Source organism: Medicago sativa, chromosome 3, assembly GCF_051527215.1.
Source record: "Medicago sativa cultivar Bolivia chromosome 3, Bolivia_mono, whole genome shotgun sequence".
NCBI lineage: Eukaryota > Viridiplantae > Streptophyta > Magnoliopsida > Fabales > Fabaceae > Medicago > Medicago sativa.
In genome coordinates, this window is record NC_140751.1 from 97,033,395 (window position 1) to 97,056,006 (window position 22,612).

At 35.6% G+C, this 22,612-nt stretch overlaps 4 protein-coding genes and 1 long non-coding RNA gene across 5 annotated transcripts; 2 read left to right on the forward strand and 3 right to left on the reverse strand.

Moving 5' to 3' along the window:
• Positions 1 to 253: 253 nt before the first annotated feature.
• LOC146942521 (GTP-binding nuclear protein Ran/TC4) lies at positions 254 to 3,034 on the reverse strand. Its single transcript, XM_085756535.1, has 8 exons — positions 2,989 to 3,034; positions 2,830 to 2,899; positions 2,622 to 2,678; positions 2,391 to 2,508; positions 1,606 to 1,695; positions 1,316 to 1,495; positions 1,140 to 1,217; positions 254 to 570 (listed from the first exon to the last, which is right to left on the reverse strand). Exons 1-8 carry the CDS (start codon positions 2,989 to 2,991, stop codon positions 501 to 503), a joined length of 666 nt encoding a protein of 221 aa, XP_085612661.1. The 5' UTR covers positions 2,992 to 3,034; the 3' UTR covers positions 254 to 500.
• A 530-nt stretch (positions 3,035 to 3,564) lies between these two features.
• Positions 3,565 to 6,872, forward strand: LOC146942522 (uncharacterized). The gene is made up of 4 exons (XM_085750042.1): positions 3,565 to 3,612; positions 3,660 to 3,835; positions 4,020 to 5,736; positions 5,850 to 6,872. Exons 1-4 carry the CDS (start codon positions 3,565 to 3,567, stop codon positions 6,870 to 6,872), a joined length of 2,964 nt encoding a protein of 987 aa, XP_085606168.1.
• A 4,001-nt stretch (positions 6,873 to 10,873) lies between these two features.
• On the reverse strand, positions 10,874 to 13,763 carry LOC146942523 (GTP-binding nuclear protein Ran1). Its single transcript, XM_085756534.1, has 8 exons — positions 13,707 to 13,763; positions 13,552 to 13,621; positions 13,371 to 13,427; positions 13,137 to 13,254; positions 12,070 to 12,159; positions 11,777 to 11,956; positions 11,601 to 11,678; positions 10,874 to 11,201 (listed from the first exon to the last, which is right to left on the reverse strand). Exons 1-8 carry the CDS (start codon positions 13,707 to 13,709, stop codon positions 11,132 to 11,134), a joined length of 666 nt encoding a protein of 221 aa, XP_085612660.1. The 5' UTR covers positions 13,710 to 13,763; the 3' UTR covers positions 10,874 to 11,131.
• A 1,524-nt stretch (positions 13,764 to 15,287) lies between these two features.
• LOC146942524 (potassium channel AKT1-like) lies at positions 15,288 to 20,908 on the forward strand. Its single transcript, XM_085756537.1, has 12 exons — positions 15,288 to 15,718; positions 15,832 to 16,194; positions 16,415 to 16,472; positions 16,576 to 16,896; positions 17,079 to 17,324; positions 17,584 to 17,682; positions 17,948 to 17,980; positions 18,171 to 18,356; positions 18,989 to 19,183; positions 19,299 to 19,374; positions 19,775 to 20,377; positions 20,495 to 20,908. The coding sequence occupies exons 1-12, from the start codon at positions 15,507 to 15,509 to the stop codon at positions 20,761 to 20,763; spliced, it is 2,661 nt and encodes an 886-aa protein (XP_085612663.1). The 5' UTR covers positions 15,288 to 15,506; the 3' UTR covers positions 20,764 to 20,908.
• On the reverse strand, positions 19,226 to 20,290 carry LOC146942525 (uncharacterized). Its single transcript, XR_015032756.1, has 2 exons — positions 20,165 to 20,290; positions 19,226 to 19,417 (listed from the first exon to the last, which is right to left on the reverse strand). It is a non-coding gene; the product is annotated as an uncharacterized LOC146942525 (long non-coding RNA).
• Positions 20,909 to 22,612: the final 1,704 nt, after the last annotated feature.

The following is a 22,612-nucleotide window of genomic DNA, read 5'->3' on the forward strand; positions in this document are numbered from 1 at the left end:
TTTCTTCGGAACATTACCGCAACTGCAAGTTGTTTACAAAATATAAAACCTCTCAACTTCAATACTTTCAATTTTTTAAACTTAACAAACTGAAAGTTATTAAGCCTGAACGGTAAAACACAATCACATAACTAAGTCTGTGATTGGTTTCCTGTCTCAAAAATCTGAACTTGAACATGAACTCTCTCTTCACATTTCACACAATATCATTAAGTCTTAATAAAACTAGTAAAATGTGTTAGAACAGGTAAACTTTTTCAAGTGAAATGGGTGGCATAGAGCAACACTAAACAAACAAAATCAATGCCTGCGGCAGAGTATTGATACGTCCATTAAGTGAGGGTTTACATAAAAGTAAAACATCCCAAACTCATGATGATAAAATTCAAATACCCAAATCTGTAACCAAAAATGCTAAAAGTTCAACCTCAAGCACAAAATATTATAGCATACTACACAACAGCACCAACTCGAGACAAAGGATAGCAGTCGCACGGGTCCTACTCAAATGCATCATCATCGTCATCAGGAAGGGGTTGATTGGCAGCTTGGAGAAGCTCATTCTCATGTCTGCAAAAGAACCATTAAATGAGAAATTCAAAATAAACAATTACATTGCAATTGAATGAGAAAAGCAATGTTTTAGCATACTATTAGATATTCCTAAAAAAACTAATGGATGTTATGGTCTTTTAGCATACTAGTACTGCATATTCCTAAACGAGGCGGATAAAAGGAAGGGACAGGGATGATGAAAAAACACGTGGATTAATGTTCAACGGTTATAAACATGACCAATAATGTATACCTAATGATATGCCCCCAGAAATTTATTTTCAATCTCTTTTCATAAACTTCTCAAAATAGCTTATAGAAACAGTTTACACAGCATTTAAACTCATGAGGCTCTTTGACCATAATAAGTTTGTATATTAGCTCGTGCATGATAAGAGTTTTTTAAAGAACATTTATAAAACTGTTCATAACCCTCATATCAATGATGGTTGTGAGACTTTGATTTTAGGAGATCATTTTCAACTACAGCCACTACTTTCCAATGCTACAATGAACATATTATCATGCCTATAATGAATGATTGTAGGATAAAGAATAAAAGGATTTGACCAAAGATAGCTTACCTTTGTTGTGCAGCCAAATCAATTTGAACTTCTGGTGGAGCCAATGCAGGAGATTCTACAAAGTGCAAGTTAGGGTCACTGCAAATTGACAAAAGTTAGAAATAATTAGTTGAAATGCATAATAGAGTTCAATGTGTTGTTCCTGACTGTGTAGAAACTAGAAAAAAGATACCTACCCTGCAAGCTTCCTAGCAAGGTAAAGGAATGGCTTCTCAAAGTTATAGTTGCTCTTAGCTGAAATCTCATAGTACTGCAAATTTTTCTTCCTGTGGAAAGTAACCTGCTTTGCCTTCACTTGCCTGTTCTTCACATCAACCTTGTTACCGCAAAGAACAATTGGGATGTTTTCACAGACCCTGAAAATCAGTTCCAAATAGGAAGTGTCCATAAAGCAACATAAGGAACATGGTGCTGAATAACCAAACAAAGTGTTAAAAAAAAGGTTTCAAGGACTGAATTTACTAACCGACAAAGATCACGGTGCCAGGTAGGAACATTTTTGTATGTTAGACGGGCAGTAACATCAAACATTATAATAGCACATTGCCCGTGGATACTGCAATATAAAGATAACAGGTTAAAAACAATATATATCAAGTAAAACAAGCACAAACAATGCCGAAGGAGAATCCTATTATGTCATCAAAAAGACACCGACACATATAAAATGACTACGAAAGCAAGTAAAACAAGAACAAAGGAGATTTCTACTATGTCATAAATAAGACACCGACATGTATATAACCACTACAAAAGCAAGCAATTGACATGTAGTACCCAAAATACTGATAAATGCAAGGGTGTGATAACCAAGAAACAGCCACCCTTATTAACACGAAAAAAAAAGTCTACATTTATGGCCAGCACAATATTATGATAATGAAACTCAATCTCATGTGCAACACACCACGTAATATTGGCACAAAAAAAAGGAACAAATGACTGAAAACAGACAAGCTTTAAATTCATAGTTGAAGTGAAGGCTCACAACATGCAAGTAAAAACTGCTCAAAATCTTCAAATTTGATTTAAGTGATATACAAACCACATGGATCATTTGATTTAACAGGCTACAACTACCACTTAAAAACTTGAGAACACAATACATAAATTCAATCAAATGAGAGCACAATACATCTAAACAAATCTGATTTAAGTGTTACATAAACCGAACAGGGAATTTGGTTAAACAGGTAACCATCAAAAACTAGAGATCACAGATACATTTAAATAAATGACGAGGAAACTTACTAGTATCCATCTCTGAGACCACCAAACTTCTCTTGTCCAGCAGTATCCCAGCAGTAGAAGCGAATCTTGCCGCAGTTTGTGAAGAAATCCAATGGATGCACTTCCACACCAATTGTAGCTGTTTACAATCACAAATCAAATCAGATTATAAATAATAAATTAATCGCATGTTAATTAAGAATAAGCCGTATATAATCATGCTTGTTAACCCTAAATTAAAATGAATCTTACGTTCATATTTCTTCTCAAATTCTCCAGTAAGATGCCTCTTCACAAATGTTGTCTTTCCTGTAAGAAAATGATCATTATTCATTACACCGAAGTTCACTTCCAAATCAATATGCCAGATCCTAACGAATCACTGATTCTATGTTACATATTTCACGGAAATTAACTAAAAAAAGAAGCGATAAAGGAAAAGGAAAAAAGAGATTGGTACCAGTGCCGCCATCGCCGACGATGACAAGCTTGAAGCTCGGGTAATCAACGGTTTGCTGATTGGGCAAAGCCTGCAGAAGAAAAACACGATGAATTGTTATTGTTAATCGAACGGCAAAAGGAATAGCGTGAAATCGGCGCAATGAGACTGAGAGCATACCATAGTGTGGTTCGAAAGAAGAGCGTTGCGATGTGATGAGAAGAGTGAGAAGTGAATAAACGAATTAGGGTTTTTATATTACAAGGGTTTCGAGTTTTGAAAGCGTGAAACTGACGCGGCTCTTCTGTCTTTCGGTCGAGTTTGCAATCTGTCTCTTCAATTGGGCTCCACACTCCACACACCTGTAGGGGAGCCCGTTCGCCCAAAACCTTCTGGATTTTTTTTTTTTGGGGGGTGGGGTATATTCTCGTGTCATACAGTCACTTGTCAAAATGTTATCATTCTTAACCGAGTTGCTTCGACTCCTGTGGCAAAGAGCTCATTTCAATGACGTACCTAGGGAAACAATGTTTAACCAGTGCGCATGCCTCTACACACGATTTTTATGTTTTGCAAATTTATGAAGTATTAATTTAAATTTCTTAATCTTAGATTTTTGCTCTGCCTATTAAGTCTGCTATTTTTTTCCAAGTGTTTTAATTAATTTATTTTTGACAGCAATAACAAATTAATAAAAAATAATAATCATTCTCTTGTAAATGTAGCTCGTTTGTTAGATCCATGAAAACATCCAGCATGGCAATAACGGACCTGCAAATAAAGGTTCTCTCCTTCACTTCTCAGGTAAACACGACATGAATATTTCTATGAATAATTCAACTTTGTTTCAGCCCATGTGTAATATGGGCCTAGGAGGACCGAGTGGGTCCGTTATTAACTCACTTGCAGATAAGGTAGACCAAGAGATACACGATGAAGGGTTTGATAGTGGATCACATGGGAGTCACATGGCTCAAAAGTTAAATGTTGGTCAGATGCATGAGACATTCGTCGATATGGAAGCGACGTAGTCTTAACATGTATGTTACTTCCTTCTCATAAAATTTAATGGATTTTGAAGATCTCATTATTTTGAGTTGGAATGTCAGAGGTGCTCTAAGTGCACAAGGGCGACGTCATTTAAGGGATTTGGTTAGACAACACCATCCTTTACTAATTTTTTTAATGGAAACCCATTGTCCGTTTTCTAGAGTGGCTATTTTTTGGAATAATTTGGGATATGATATTTGTGCTTTATCCGAGGCCACATGTCATTCTGGTGGTATCTGGGTGCTTAAGGAGAGAGGGTGTACATATGATATATCAATTGTGGATATTTACTTCCAAGCAGTCCCTATTTGTGTTAAGAATACTAATATCTTGTGGTTTTGCTCCGCTGTCTACGCTAGTCCCCAAATGACTAATCGACAACAATTATGGAATTATCTTCAAGACCTTAGATCAAACTTGACTGGTCCTTGGTTGTTGATGGGCGACTTTAATGAAGTTTTGATGTCATGTGAGATTAAAGGGTGCACATTCCCATCTAACCAAGCTGATAAGTTTGCTCTTATGATGGAAAGCTGTGAATTACTTAATCTTGGTGCTACAGGTAGTAACTTTACTTGGTTAAGAAAAGAGGGGGGTGTCTTCAAGATGGCTAAGAGATTGGATAGAGCTATTTGTGATTATGAGTGGCGGAATCTATTTCCTGAAGCGTATGTTGAAAATTTGATGAGACACCACTCGGATCATCGCCCTATCCTTTTAAGAGGTAAGGGGTTTATTCCTGCTAGGCATACTCGCCCATTCAGGTTTCAAGCAGCTTGGCTAACTCATGATGACTTTCCTGATGTCGTGTATAATGCATGGGTCAAAGGAGAGCATGTTGTAACTTCCAGCCTAAATCATGTCCGCTTGGATGCTACTGTCTTCAATAAAGAGGTCTTTGGGGACATTAACAGGAGGAAGAGGAATTTAGAGAAAAGAATCAAACAGACACAACTCAAGTTGGAAAGAGTAGACTCAGCTTGGCTTACCTTGACCGAGGCTTCTCTTCAAAAACAATACACTGATGTTCTTAAGCATGAGGAAATTCTCTGGTATCAAAAATCTAGAGAAAATTGGGTGAAACTTGGGGATCGTAATACACGTTTCTTTCATTCTCAAACTGTGGTAAGAAGGAAGCGTAATAAAATCCAAGGACTTTTTCTTGAAAATGGCCAGTGGTGCACAAATGATTCAGTACTTCAGATGGAAGCAGTTAAATTTTATCAGGACCTTTTTGAGGAAGACCCCACCACTACACCAAACTCCTTATATGTCTTTAATATTCCTTGCTTGAATGATTTCGGGAAAAATTCTCTGACTACTCCGGTCTTGAAAGAGGAGGTTAGAAGGGTTGTTTTTAGTATGAAGTCATACAAGGCACCAGGACCTGATGGTTTTCAACCCATATTTTTTAAACACTTTTGGGAAACAATTGGGGATGATCTATGGCGTCTTGTGCGAATGTCGTTCGCCAATGGTAGAATAGATGAGTCGATTGTTGAAACTTTACTGGTCTTGATTCCTAAGGAGAGTCATCCCCAAAGATTGAAGAACTTTAGACCCATCAGCCCGTGTAACGTTATCTTTAAAGTGGTTACTGAAGTGTTGGTGAATCGTCTAAGACCCTTTCTGAATGATTTAATTAGTCCTCTCCAAGGCAGCTTCATCCCAGGGAGAGGCACTACAGATAATGCTATTTTGGCTCAAGAAGTTGTCCATCACATGCATCACTCCAAGTCCAAACAAGGCTCTATTGTGTTCAAAATTGACCTTAAGAAGGCATATGACCGATTGAATTGGCAGTTCCTAGATATTACCTTAAAAGATTTTGGGTTTCCTCCAGCCACAGTCTCACTGATCATGATTGTGTTCGCTCTAGTAATTTGGCAGTTTTGTGGAATGGTGCTCGAACAAATAATTTCAAGCCTACTAGAGGGCTCCGTCAAGGGGATCCTCTATCTCCTTATTTGTTTGTCTTATGTATGGAGAAGCTTTCCCTGACCATCCAAAACAAAGTCAACAACGGTACTTGGGAACCTATTCAGGTATCTAAGGGTGGCCCCGTTCTCTCCCATATTCTTTTTGCTGATGATGTTATGCTGTTTTGTAAAGCCAATGTTGAACAAGTGCAAGTTGTTATGGATACTCTAGATGAGTTCTGTAATGCCTCTGGTCTAAAAGTAAACACCTTGAAATCCAAAGCTATGTGCTCCAAGATGGTGCATGGGGATAGAAAGCGTGCTCTGAAGGAGGCCTCATATATCCGCTTTGTGGTTGATCTAGGACATTATCTTGGCTTTCCCTTGGTAAAAGGTAGAGTCACTAAAGATGTGTATAATGACATCTTAGATAGAGTTCATCAGAAACTAGCATCGTGGAAATCTGTTACTATGGCTATACCAGTTTATACAATGCAACTCCACCATATCCCTACTAATGTGTGCAACCGACTTGACAAAATCTCTAGAAGCTTTCTATGGGGAGGTGATGGCGTATCAAGGACTTGGAGCCATGTCAATTGGCATACCGTTACTACCCCTAGACGCTACGGAGGTCTTGGTATCCGTGAGGCTAGAATCATAAATGACTCTCTTCTTGGGAAACTTTTGTGGAGTATGGTGCATCATAAGGAGAAACTTTGGGTTAAGGTTCTCACTCACAAATATTTGGGCCAAAAATCTATTTGGAATGCGGATAAGAAAGCAAATGCTTCTATCATCTGGCAAGGGATCACCAAAGCCATTGCCTCTTTTGCCCATGGGTATAAGATGCGTATAGGGACAGGTGAAACTTCATTTTGGTATGAAGACTGGACAAAACTAGGTCCTCTATGCAAACTGGTATACTTTGTGAACATTAGTGATACAAATCTTAAATTACATGATGTGTGCAAATATGGTAGCTGGGACTTACAAACCTTGACAACGATGATTCCACCTGATGTTGTTCAAGCTATTCAACAAATTACACCTCCAATGGTTCTGGATACTCGCCTAAATGATGAGTGGATCTGACAACCTGCACAACGTGGGACTTATACTTGTTCAAGTGGATACTTTTGGCTTCTCCAAGAGCAAAGAGGTTGGGATCCTAATTGTGATATGAGATGGATTTGGGGGCTCAAAGCCTCTGCAAAGATACAATACTTTATTTGGCTTTGTTCACACAACGCTCTACCAACAAATGCCTGTCGGCACTACTGCAACATGGCAGCTACACTAGGTTGCATCCGTTGTTCATCCCCTATGGAAGATCTTTTACACTGCTTACGTGATTGCCCTAATTCCAAGGAACTTTGGCTACGCTTGGGAATGGGAGGACACATGAATTTCTTCTCCCTAACAGATGCCACAGGTTGGGTGAAACAAATGGCTTGTGGTACTAGGTCTCTCTTATTTCTTTCAGGTTTGTGGCAGGCCTGGTGTTGGAGAAATAATAGCATCTTTGAAGAACATTCGTGGCAGATTCAAGAAGTGGTGAGAAAGACTCAGGCGTTGCATGACGAACTCATTACTTTTTGCCAACCTCCTGGCTCTGATACTTCTATGGATCGAATTTTAGCGCGTTGGAAACCACCTCCTGAGGATCTCATCAAAATTAATGTGAATGGCAGCTTTCTTGAAGACAGTTGCCGTCTAGGAGCTGGTGGAGTTATTCGTGGCCATGATGGTAGCTGGATAGCAGGGTTCACTCACTTTGAAAATGGCAGTGATGCACTCTTGGCGGAACTTCGTGCTATTCAACTTGGGGTTGCTACTTGTTATGATCTTGGATATACAAGCATCATTTGTGAGAGCAATTGTTTAGAAGCGGTGAATCTTATTCACAACTTGGAAAATGCAAGTTTGCATGTTTATGCATCTGTGTTGCTAGAAATCTCGGATGCCTTACATCATGGGACTGTAAATTTAGTCCATATTTTGAGGGAGCAGAACATTTGTGCTGACTTTATGGCTAAGGAGGCTTCCTATTCCGCCTGCTCTGCTCACTGGACTCGTCCTCCAGCTGGCTTAGAGTCTCTCCTTCTAAGAGACAATCTAGCTAGTTAGTTTTTTTTTTTTTTTTCTTTTTGCTTGTTACGATGTAACACCACAAAAAAAAAAAGATCCATGAACATTGCATTGATATGTATAGATCGGAATTTGAATCCCAAATTTAACTTTTTCACATGTGTGCGAGTTTATTCATTAAACTATAAAAAAATTATTTACTTAACTTTTTTAAGCACAACAAATTAATGCATTTTGATTATAATTGAGTCCGGAATAGTATTTTGTTAAAGGAAAATACTATGTATCCCTAAAAAAAACTATTGCAATAAAATCAAGACGGTATTTAAATAACATTACCATTAACTTCTTTCCATTTTAGTCGCATGTGTATATTCAAATACAATGAAGATCTAACTGTAGAAGATAACTCGTGATACTCTCAGGACAATTTTCTTTGTCGTAAATAGTAGCACTCTTTTGTTAAATACATTCTAAACTTATATGCACTCCGGTCACATTTATAAGTAAAAAATGATTTTTTAGGTACATGTAATAATTAATGTATCCGGTCACATTTATGGGTTAGATACATTAATTATTGGATGTACCTAAAAAAAATTATTTTTTGCTTATAAATGTAACCATAGGGAGTATGCGACCATGTTTGACGAGAGCTTCCTCTTCCATAGTGACTCTCATCATGAGTGTTTAAAAATTGAATTGTCACTTCAATATCATATGCAATATCTTAACCAAATATCGTGAAGTTTTACTACGATTTTATTACTGTAAAATTATCTATGGATATCCAATATCAATTCTACATCTTAAAAGAGAAAGAAATAGAGACAATGATGTGCTAAAGATTACATGTTACTATGTTAGTAACGTGATAGGAAAAAAGAAATAGAAATAAAATGAGGCGTTGAATGAATCTTGGAAAGTTAAGGTTGTACACCTATAATCACTTTATTTTTCTTTTTGGTACAACATATAATCACTTTATTATTTCTGATATCTCGACACTGTGTTATGCATACAAAGAATAGGAAGAATTGGGCAAGCATTACCGTCATTGGTGATTATCAAACGTCATAACTCACAGTCATGGTTGTGTGTGCACATGTTTGTCATTTTTACACAAAGTAGTGCAAGAATGTTAAGTTGAGTTGCGGGGCTAGAAAAAGGCAATGAGTTTTCGAGAAATTTATGTCATACCACTTATCTTAGTCGTAGTGTTGTGAGTGTGTGTGTGCGCGCGTGTTATCTTTACAAACCAAAATACAAATGATTACTGAAGAAGCATATTGTTACATAAGGAGTGCAAAAATGTTAGGTTTGAGTTACGAGGCTAGAAAAGGCAACGAGGTTCGAGAAATGTACATGTCATACCACTCATCCAAACTGTATACCCACAAAATTTCCTATCGATCTCTTGTTTTCTATCATTTGATACACAAATCACTCGTAAAATGCCACAGAAAATAAGCAAAAACATAGTATTTACTTGTTTTCTCCATTTTTTTGCCATGGGTATGGAGAGACTTTCCTAGCTTTTGTTCACCTGGAGCAAGGGCTCTCAATCAAGATTGAAGTCAAACATATTGGACAGCCTTGTTAATGGTAAATAAGACGAAATCTAGGATTACCTCGTGGAAACAAAGATGGTCAAAGTGGGTATTCAACATTGACAACTAATATTTGTTATTACATTGAAAAAATCAACAGGGCGTGAATCTTGTTAGCTGAAGCGAAGTTACTAGGCTAAGTCGGAGAAGTCTCAACCTGAGAATTGGGGAATACGGGAGAAGCCTATACATATTTATTGTGGAAACGACACGCCCATGAAAAGCTTTGGATTATGGAAAATGTTTGTCCCGAAAAACGAACCTCACGACACAAACGTGTAACCACAACATGACCCCCTTTTATTGTATCCATCCATGTTTTCTACAAATTCAATTATCTAACGATTGAAATCAATTCGTGAAATGTTTGGGACGTTTTTGTTCGCGAGATATAGCACTATTGTTCGATGAAAATCCTCTCAACTAGTTACTGTCATGGAAAAATATATTTGATGGGTAATAAAAGAGTAGTCTCCTAATTGGATGTTGATTGAACGCCATAGAAACAGTCAGAGAAGGTAATCAACCAAGACTATTTACAGGATAAGTTTCCTTCTGATATGACACTTCGACCCACAATACATGCTCCCCTTAGTTCCATTCATGGATGATATATACTAGTACATAACCTTGGGCTGAAGAAGCTAGTAACAAACCATTGGCTTTGGCAATTTTTTTTTCCTTTTCTTTCTAATAAATAAATATTACCGCAATGTGTTTTTCAGATTCACCATTGTAGACTTTTAGATCACATATTTGACAAGAATGGCACACCAATCCACAACAAAGCTTATGATGTTTAGACTTTTATGATTTGACAGCAACACAGCCTTGAAGGCCTATGAGCTGAGTAGAACAAATGAAGAAGATGGTGGTGGATTGGCGTGCGTAGGAGCAGCAGAAGGATGAAGAAAGGCTGTAACCTAGTCATAAATTCAAATAAAATAGGGTTTTTTTTTTCTTTTTGTGGTGGCCGAGGTTTGAACCCCGGACCTTGTACATTATCCATACCAACTGAGCTAAGCTCACGAGGACAAATAAAATAGGGCTTTAATAAAACCTTTATGCAGCTTAAGTCTGCATTACTTGTTTAATTAAAATCTCGATAGTTTAATGAAATCTCGATAGTTCAATAAAAACACTATATGCAAGATAATTGGAAGTGAATACATTACTTCATTTTGTTTTGCTTTCAAAATTGTGAAGCAAAAATTTAAACGTGATGTAGTTTTGGCGTCTAAAGCATCATCATTAGGCATTTACCATTTCGTTTCACCAAAACAAGCCGATTAACAGTGTCGAGTAAAACAATAAAAACATTTTTTAGAGGAATAGAAAACATTTTTTGTATCCAGATATAAAACTTCTAAAACTAAATATCACATCACTTTAACATAAGTCTAAGATAATAAGAATTGTATATGAAACCAAAAGCATAGATGGTAGTATTTTTTAAGACGCAAAACATGTAAAAAAAAGGACTGTGATACTAGAATTAATGCCCACAGCAACAACAATACGATTTTCAGTTCAACTAAAATATTCCATACTGGTTGAATTCAGATCCTCAAATCCACATCCAAAAATGTGAATAATACAACCTCCGAAACACAGTAAGCATACACTCAAGATGATGGTGGGTTCGCACAAATTCTACTCGAATGCATCGTCATCATCATCAGGAAGTGGTTGGTTAGCAGCTTGTTGAAGCTCATTCTCATGTCTGCAAAAGCACCAAATACATAAGAAATTCAAAATATATTCCAATTCAATTACTAAATGGATTATATGGTCTTTCAGCATACTGTTGCATATTCCTAAGAGATCATACAAATAAATGGAAAGGGAATAAATAGATAAGGAAAGGAATGGACACTAGACAGGGATGATGAAAACGAAATTATTTCCCAATTTAATTCTGTATTTTTTATAAATATCCATCCGCACAACCCTCTCTTACCATTTATAACCCTCATATCCATGATGGTTGTGAGACTTTGATTTTAGGAGATCATTTTCAACTATAACCACTATTTTGCAATGCTACAATGAACATATTATCATGCCAATGATGAATGATTGTAGGATAAAGAATAAAAGGATTTGACGAAAGATAGCTTACATTTGTTGTGCAGCCAAATCAATTTGAACTTCTGGTGGAGCCAATGCAGGAGATTCTACAAAGTGCAAGTTAGGGTCACTGCAAATTGACACAAGTTAGAAATAATTAGTTGAAATGCATAATAGAGTTCAATGTGTTGTTCCTGACTGTGTAGAAACTAGAAAAAAGATACCTACCCTGCAAGCTTCCTAGCGAGGTAAAGGAATGGCTTCTCAAAGTTATAGTTGCTCTTAGCTGAAATCTCATAGTACTGCAAATTCTTTTTTCTATGGAAGGTAACCTGTTTTGCCTTTACTTGTCTGTTTTTCACATCAACCTTGTTGCCGCAAAGGACAATTGGGATGTTTTCACAAACCCTGAAAACAATTGAGCCAAAAAAAAAAAAACAGGAAGATAAACAACTTAGTAGTGAATATTGTGTCATTAACAACAAAACAATTAAAAAGGTTTGAAGGACTTGATTACATACCGGCAAAGGTCACGGTGCCAGGTAGGGACATTCTTGTAAGTCAGTCGGGCAGTAACATCAAACATTATAATCGCACACTGCCCATGGATACTGCAAATTAAGACCAGTATGTTAAACACAAATAGAAAGGGATCAATGCAGACACACACACAAAACTGAAGGGAACTTGTATCATTGCAGACTAAGCCTTACACAAACTGTTCTACTGAAAAATAACTTTACATTTCATTACATTCTTTGATGCTAGAACACTCACATGCCTAAATAACTCAGCCCCACCTAAAGACTACAAAAAGAACATGCAAAACTACAGTACTCTGTTCTGATTAATCCCAGGGCATCAAGGCCAAGGAACAATTTGATTCAAGATTGCCACGTATGATAAAAGAACTAAAATTACGGGTTTCAGATCGCAATGACCGCTGACAACCAAAAACATGCAGACAAGAACAAAATATGTATGTGTAAAAGCTCAGAGCATGCAAGCAGATGTTAACAAAAACTTATATGATAAAAGAACTAAAATCACATGTTTCAGATCACAGTGACCACTGACGACCTAAAACATGTATATGAAGCAGATGTTAACAAAAACTTATTCTAAGAATGAAAAACATAATTGAATTTTCAGCATTAGATTACTGAATAAGATCATTCATGTTAGGTATAAGTAAATGTTAAATTTCATTAACAACAAAGTAAAGATCACACAAACTTGAGAGCACAATAAACAGGAGCAAGCTAACTATATTCAAGCAAATGAAGACGACACACAAAAGCAAGTAATTGACATGCAACTCCCACAATACTGATAAACTTAAGGGTATCATGACCTAGAAAACAGCTACACAACCTACACTTATTTTACATGCAACAAAATCTACATTATTTATTTAACTCAACAGTTAACACCCATGCAGTGCAGATGCACAGTGCAAACTCATTTTATCATCAGCAAAACAATATGATAGAAAAACTTAGTCTCGCATGCAAGCTATCATATATTAAACAGGTTACCAAAAAATTTGAGAGCACAATACATTGAATGAAATGACGAGGAAACTTACTAGTATCCATCTCTGAGACCACCAAACTTCTCTTGTCCAGCAGTATCCCAGCAGTAGAAGCGAATCTTGCCGCAGTTTGTGAAGAAATCCAATGGATGCACTTCCACACCAATTGTAGCTGTTTACAATCCAATCAAATCAACTAATTAATCACTTACACGCTAATTAATTAAGAAAAACATGTATAATCACTTAATTTTGCGTATATAACCCTAAATTAAAAACGGAACTTACGTTCATATTTCTTCTCAAACTCTCCAGTAAGATGCCTCTTCACGAATGTTGTTTTTCCTGCAAATCATCATACAATGTTAATTTCCAAATCAATAAGCGAGATCCTAGCGAATCGGTGTTTTATGTGACAAAATTTCTCGAAAATTAACTAAAAAATTGAAAAAGAAAAAGCGATTGGTACCTGTGCCACCATCGCCGACGATGACAAGCTTGAAGCTAGGGTAATCAACGGTTTGCTGATTGGGCAAAGCCTAGAGAACAAAGAAAAAATCAATTGCAATCGAATTTAGATATCAATTGACATGCAAAGCCTAGAGACGGGGAAGAAAAACGTACCATGGAATGAAGTGGTTTGGTTTCGTCGCGCTGCTGAGAAGAGAAAAATGAGCACTTGGAGGAAAAGGCTTGAGATAGTGAGCGAGGGTTTATATATTTCAAGGGTTTTCGAATATCAGGGAGGCTTCTTCTAGCGTCATTTTGACGCAGCTTTCTCCACCCTTCGATTAAATCCTACGCGTTCAATCGCAAGGCCAAATCACACACAATTAAAACCTTCTTTTGTGTTTCCGCCCAAACCTATTGTCATTTTGGTCCAATAATATCAACGGAATTTGATTTTAGTTTCGCTAAAATATCTTATTTTGAAAATAACTGCTATGTACTATGTAATTTGATGTTTTTCTATCTTAGAGCAACTCCAATGTTGTTCTATGATATGTTCTTTGAGGCCATAAGAACTTGTTTTTATATTCTATCCCATTGGAGGGGAATGACATGGATGCCGTGTTGGAGAACGGTTCTCCCTGAAGAACATTGGAGAACACTGATGTGAGGAACCTACTTAGAATAAATTAAAAACAAACATTATATTTTTGCATTGGAGTAAAACTACATGGTTGTTCTTGAATCCCCATGTGGCAATGATGGACCCACCAAAATGCTTGAAGAACATAACATAACTTTTGTTCTAGCATTATAGATGCTCTTAGTTTCTCGATCAATTTGACCTTCCAAAATGTTTACATGATGTATACACGTGAATGTGACTTCCTTAATAGAAAGATAGGAACTAAATGCAGAACCTGAATATGACTTCCTCAATAATCTATGGTTTCCATTTTAGGGTATGATGAGCCTGCCTAGATTGATCATTCCCATAATAAAGATCTTTTTTTTTTTACAAAGAATATAATTTTTTTTTTTTTACAAAAGTAAACTATATTTATCCATTCAAACAATGTTACACTTCCGATAATGCTAGTTGTGTTGTCTTGAAAAAAATACTCACCAATGTCACGACACAAACATCACGCAACATGACCCTTTTTATTTTGTCCATCGATGTTTTCTACAAATTCAATTATCTAAGATTCGTGAAATGTTTGGGACGATTTTGTTTGCATGATATAGCACTACTGAAAAGGAAAATAATAGGACAGTTAGAGAACATCACAAGATACAATATAGAGAATTGATTTCACTCACGGTGACATTATGTCACCCAAGTGTTTCCCTAGAAGCTACTATTTGTAGCTTAATATAGAATCAATTTTAGCTATCAAAATTAATTTGCAAAAAAATAATCAAACACAATTTTTATGGAGTAAAATCGCTCGTGCCCAACCAAACATAGACCTAATAGAAAGAAAGTGAGACGGGTCTGAGGCAGTTATAGAGACAATGCATATTTTCCCCCCATATATTTTGGTTACATTACATGAATGATCAATTTTTTTTTTAAAAAAAAAAAAAAAGTATCGATTAAACCATCATTACAAATCAATCAACGATTAATTTTGTGGAGCTTCATTGATTAATGTCAAGGGTTACATTACATGAATGGTCAATTTTTTCAAAAAAAAAAAAAAAGTATCGATTAAATCATCATTACAAATCAATCAACGATTAATTTTGTGGAGCTTCATTGATTGATGTCAAGGAGAAGAAGCAATTAACACCATACAATACGACACAAATTCAATCTCCAGAGAATTAATAAAGAAGCTAGCGTTGCATGGTGATTAATCATATAATGATTGAACAAAGTTAGCTAGCTTCATAAAAACCGTAGACGTACAATCGTGACATTAAGAAATTTCATTGAAACATTGTTACTAATCTCTACGGTGTGCAAAAATGATGTATGAAAACGATGATGATGCCTTAGATCATGAGAGAAATATGAACATGATGGAAAATCATAATGGAGATGGAATTCTCCCGGAACACGATGATGGCAGCATGTACAGCCTCACCGGCGGAGCTCCACTTCCGCCTCTAGGCGATTTTGGAGCCAAAAGAACCAAACTCCGTAGAACCACCATCTCCCCCAATGACCGTCGCTACAGGTATGCTTCGTTATTAATTTTTGTTATATAATTCCTATATCTGCGTGAAACCGTATAAACAAATCATTTTGTTATTAATTAGTAAGTTAATTTCTTGCTTTTTTGGCATGCAGATGGTGGCAGATGTTTTTGGTGGTGTTAGTGTTCTACACTGCATGGGTGTCACCATTTGAATTCGGGTTCTTGAAAGAACCTTTGAGACCTCTTTCAATTACTGATAATGTTGTGAATACAATATTTTTCTTTGATATTTGGTTAACCTTCTTTGTTGCTTACTATGACAAAACTACGTATTTGCTTGTGGATAGACATGGGCCTATTGCGAGGAGATATCTAAGAACATGGTTTCTATTTGATCTCGTTTCCACTATTCCTTATGAACTCGCCCACAGATTATTTCCTAGACTCGACACTTATGGCTACTTCGGTATGCTTCGCCTTTGGCGTCTTCGCAGAGTCAGTGCCATGTTTGCAAGGTCAGTGCGATTAGTTCGGGAAAAAGAACTTTGATTATCTAAACTTCGACAAAGAGATAAATAAAGTCTGACTTAGGATTGTTTGTGTCATAACTCAAATGCTGCTCAAAAGAATTAATTTTAAGTGAAACATACTAGTTAACCGATTAATTTGCAATTTGTAGCTTTTTTTTTTGTTAACATGGTAATAACTCCTCTTCATCGATATCCCAATGTTCAGATTAGAAAAGGATAGACATTATAACTACTTCTGGTTGCGGTGTTCAAAGTTTATTTGTGTGAGTATTTACTATTACAACAGTTACTAGTTAATTGCATACTTAATTTCCTCGTGGAGCTGAATGAGTTTATAACAAGCATTGTCTTGTGTTTACACTGTAGGTTACTCTATTTGTAGTACATAATGGAGCCTGCATTTTCTACTTTCTTGCCGACAATTATTCTAAAGACCTAAGCACAACGTGGCTTGGGCTTGTTCCTGATGCGGTTGACAAGAAGAATACGATGTCTCTCTACGTAACATCAGTATACTGGTCCATTATCACTGTTTCAACAGTTGGTTATGGTGATCTGCATCCTGTAAATACAAGGGAGATGCTATTTGACATTTTCTATGTACTCTTTAATCAGGGACTTACTGCATACATCATTGGAAACATGACAAATTTAGCTGTTCATGCCACAAGCAGAACTAGGCAATATGTGAGTACAATCTTTTTTAAACCTTCCTAACTTTATCTTTGCAGGAACTCCTACTTTGTATTACAGGTCTGAGAAAACTATGCACTTAATTGCGGTGATAAGTTCTATATTTGGTATTTCATTTCTTTCTGTGATGTTAATTAATATTTGGATATTTTCTTTTTGGATTTGTGATATATCAGAGGTACACAGTACAAGCTGCCGCAAATTTTGCCCGCCGGAATAAGATACCTATCCACTTGGAAGAACAGATGCTTTCTCATTTGTTCATGAAGTACCGAACCGATTTGGAAGGAGTGCAGCAACAAGAGATTATTGATTCCCTTCCAAAAGCTATTCGATCTAGTATCTCATACTACTTATTCTATTCAATGATGGACAACGTATACTTGTTTAAGGGAGTGTCAAAAGACCTAATTTTTCAATTGGTAATATTTTCTTTTTGGTTATCCTTTGATTTGGTTTGACAAAAACTGAGATCGTATGCGATAAAACTTTGGTCTGTTATCAGTGAGCATCTTTTGGTATTTGGTAATCAATAAGTTTCACGAGAGAGCAAAAAGAAAATAAAAATGAGACATACTCTTTCTTCACATGTTTATTTTGTTGCAGGTCTGCTTATTGTCAGTTCTTGTGTATTAGATTATGAACAGATTGTTTAATGTGCATACATATTGAAATTTGAAGGTCACGGAGATGAAGGCGGAGTATTTTCCTCCAAAGGAAGATGTGATTTTGGATAATGAAGCACCAACAGACTTTTATATTTTTGTCACCGGTGCCGCGGTAAGAAACTATACCCCATTAATCTTTTACTTCATTTTATTTTTTGATAAGATATGTTTCAAGTGATATTTGAACATTGAGGATAACAACATAAGAAAGGAGTCATGTTGCAAGTGAAGTTAAGTAATTTAAAAATCTGCATTTTATTGTGGTTGTGATTAATTTTCCTTTGAACGTATATACAATTTGTATTTCTCAAATGTCTTTTTTCTATAATATAGGGGGAAAATGCAAACTGAACCTTCCTTTTTCTTTTGAGTAACAGGAACTTATCAAACGGGTGAATGGAGTAGAACATGTAAGTCTAATAACTTAAACACGGAAGAATTTTGTTTTGGGACTGAATGAACTTGTTCTTCATACATGTGATTTCCAAATATATACAGGAGTACTGGAATAAACATGCTTGCTGAAAATATGCTAACAGATTCCTAAGATTATGCTAAATTGTTCCTATGATTAACAAAACAAGTGTTTTACAATTGCAGGTCGTTGGTAAGGTACATGCAAAAGATCTTGTTGGTGAAGTAGGAGTTCTATGTTACAGGCCGCAGCCGTATACAGTCCGGACTAAACGATTGAGCCAAATTTTGCGCTTGAGTCGTGCTACATTTCTAAATATTCTTCATTCAAGTGCTGGAGATGGGACAATAATCATGAACAACTTTCTAAATGTATATAGTTTTTTGTGCAATTTTAAATGTTTTCTTCCAAAAATGATTTTAATACCTGGACATGTTTTACTGTTTTAGTTTCAAATAATGTTGTATTCACAGAATCTTCTCACATTTCCCTATTCTTACATTTGATGAAGACCTAAGATACTAGATCTCAAATTCATTGCCATTTGTTTTTACTTTTGAACACTCTTTTTTCTTCTTCTTTCTTTCTGACTATCCTTGCATGTTTTCATATATTAATGACAAGAAAACACTGGATAATGTATTTTCTACAAAATAACATAATGTTTATGATGATCCTCTTGGGAAGTTTTACTGTTTTAAGACTAAAATTAAATCTCTCTGTCCTGGTGGTATTGGCTTGGGTCCTGGGAGTGTGCTCCTCCTTGAGGTCTCAGGTTCGACTCTCTCCAGTAATAATTTAGCTTCTTAAAAAAAAAATTAAATCTCTCCGCTATTGTTTTCTTAAGGAATCGAAATTGTATCACTATCAGCATTTATAATTCAAATTAGGATATAAAAACACTTTAACAGATAAAACAAACTACATATTTACTCAAGGAAGAGTTGTGTCTAATGATTATAAAGTATATACTACTCGTGATATGTGCCGTACTTTGTTGCAGCATTTGCAAACTTCCGATATTCCAGGGTTGGATGATATTTTGGTAGAAACAGAGGCCATGTTGGCTCGTGGTAAAACGGATCTACCTATCAGCACATGCTTTGCAGCAAGCAGAAGTGACAAACAACTGTTACAACGGTTGCTGAAGAAGGGCTCAGATCCAAATGAAACAGACAGTAATGGAAGAACAGCACTGGTTTGTAGATTTTCATTCCTTGCATGAACAAATACACAAACGTACATAACCATATATGTTTAGATTCATTAGACACAATACTAGATGCTTACAGCTTTACTTTCTAATGTTACAGCATATCGCAGCTTCTAATGGTAACGAGTCTTTTGTAACTCTGCTTCTAAAGTTTGGTGCTGATCCAAATGCCAAAGGTACTCTTCAGTCCTACAATGACTTAATGCAGTTTGACAATACCTTTCAAAAATAAAAACAAGTGCTGACCATAAGTCATAACATAGAGCATGGGATCGAGAGGTTATTGCGTTGTATGCATTTAGAAACAGCTCTTTCTATATCTAAAATATAAATTTATATATGATGTTATAGAGTTTCCATAACATAGCCTCGTCTATTTTATTTGAACGTAACCAAAAAAATCTATTTTATTTGACCAGCTAAAACCATTTTTTTGTTCAAACCATGTCCTAAATAATCATTCCAATTTTATCAAACTTAGCGCTCAAATTTAATAAAAACTTTATCCATACAATGCAATGAATTTAATTGTGTTAGTACTGGTGAAAACATCTTGTGATGCTTTTGTTTATACAGATTTGGATGGAAATATCCCACTATGGGAAGCAATGATCGGTGGACATGAATCTGTCAAGAAAATACTCATAGACAAGGGTGCAGACATATTTTGTGCCGATGCAGGGCATCTAGCATGCTCTGCAGTTGATAAAAATAGCATTGAATTGCTTAAGGAACTCAAAGAACTCGGTGTGGATGTGACAAAACCCGAAATGAGCGGAATCACTGCCCTGCATAAAGCAGTAAGTGACGGAAATGTAGAGATGGTAAAGTTCCTTTTGGACCTAGGAGCTGAAGTTGATATGCAAGATGATAATGGCTGGACTCCAAGGACTTTGGCAGAAAATCAAGGCCACGACGAAATTAAAAATATATTCCAAAACATTAAAGAAAACAAACAAATAGCACCTGTTAGTCCAATACCAGAAGATGGTACACCTGATGTGTCGTCCATCGGAAGGTTTCAAAGTGCACCCATTATGCCTTCTGCTCGTGGATCCCTAGATAACATGCTACAACCACCTAATCAAGAAGAGTTGCCATGGTTAGATAGTCATCGGAGGCAAAGGGCCAACACCTTTCATAATTCAATTTTCGGGATGATATCTGCTGCCAATTACGGTAAGTAGTATATCACTTACATCATTCATCTTGAGTTGAGAAATACGAAAAAAAATCCTTATTTATTTTTCTTTGGTTATCCGGTTAACCAGTTGATTTTTTATTTTAACTAAGCAGATAAAAAAGATCTTGGGGTATCTGAAAGCAGAATCACTAATACTGCGAACATGAATGGAATAGTAGCTAGAGTGACACTTATTTGTCCTGAAAAAGGTGAACATGCTGTAAAGCTTGCTTTTCTGCCCAATTCCCTTGAAGAACTGCTAGACATTGGTGCCAAAAAGTTTGATTTCTCACCCACCAAAATTTTGACCAAAGAAGGAGCTGAAATCGACGATATAGATCTTATAAGAGATGGTGATCATCTTATTATTGCAAGTGACTGAAGAGGGAAAGGGAAACAATAATTGATTCTCAAACTTTTCTTTGTCATGTGTATCCATATTTTTGTGCAGTAATGTCCTTAGTTTCCTATTAGTTTGGAACATACTTGTAAAATGACATAAATAATACTCCCTCCGTTCAAAATGAGTGTTGCTTTAGCCAAAAAAAATTGTTTCAAAATGAATGTCACTTTCAGTTTCCAATGCAATAATAACTTTTTCTTTTCAATTGTACCCTCCAATTAATACCTTGCACACTACTTCCAAAGTATTACTTTTAAAACTAACCAATAGTTAATAAGGATAATTTGGTAAAATAATCATTCTCTTTTTTTTAATCATTGCATTTCTTAATATGTGTGTAAACACCTAAAATGACACTCATTTTGAAACGGATGGAGTATAAGATTAGTCACTAGAGGAAAAGTAGAAAAACAATAAAAACAAAACTCTTGTATAAAACAAAGTTTAGCTCAGTTGACATGGACAATGCATGATATATGCAAGGTTCGGGGTTCAAACCCTGACCACCACCAAAAAAAAAATAACAAAGATATCTTGTATTTCATATCTTGTATTTCCGCTTGTATTTCCGATTTTATTTATTATTCTATAGCTGTCATATCTTGTATTTCCGCTTGTATTTCCGATTTTATTTATTATTCTATAGCTGTATATTTCTTATTCTATAGTATTTCCGCTTGTATTTCCGATTTTATTTATTATTCTATAGCTGTATATTTCCGATTTTATTTTATTATTCTATAGCTGTATATAGCTGTATAAAGTTTGATCATTCATTCAAAATTCAAAATCCTTGGATACCATTATTTTATTATTCTATAGCTGTATATAGCTGTATAAAGTTTGATCATTCATTCAAAATCCTTGGATACCAAGCTTAGGTGATGAGAATGGTAAGTTAATCCAATCAGTGACGTATGACCATTGGCCACCACCAAAAAACAAAAAAACAAAGATATCTTGTATTTCCGCTTGTATTTCCGATTTTATTTATTATTCTATAGCTGTATATTTCCGATTTTATTTTATTATTCTATAGCTGTATAAAGTTTGATCATTCATTCAAAATCCTTGGATACCAAGCTTAGGTGATGAGAATGGTAAGTTAATCCAATCAGTGACGCATGACCATTACTTGATTGTTCTTCACACATACTTGTAAAACATTTCCAATTTTTATTTTCAACAATATTGTGTTAATTATATTTGCTAACAAAAAAGATAACAATTGTTTGCATTTTTTTGTAAACAATGAAAATGACAAATTATTTTCATTATTTCTAGAATTGTATTACCCTTGCCTAACATTTCATCTTCTCTCTATGGCAATGGCTCACTTCAAGAGTCTCGCATGTTCCTAGAACTAATTTAAAATGAACATATTTGAAAAGAAAAAAAAATTAAAAAACCTAAATGTTTTAAGCTTATGCCATGACTATGAGTTCTACAGGGACATTGCTTAGCAGTTAGCATGATTAATGCGTCAATGTTCTTCTAAAAAAAATCGTCCATAATATTAATAGCAAATATGATAGATTGATATTCATTAAAAAATGATACATTGATGTAAGGAGGGAGACTTAAAACACCAGAATCAAAATAAAAATGATTTTCTTATAAAATACAAACTAGCTAGCCTAGTATGATGGAACAAATAGTAAATTGGGTAGCTTGAAGTTTATAACCTTAGTCGAGGCATTAAGGTACTAGAAGGTCTTTGATGTGTGTAAAAAAAAAAAATAGTAAATGGGTACATAACCTTCTACAACAAAAATTCCTTGCAAGTTATGTGTAACAACAACAAACAACTTAAAATGAGATCAACCAT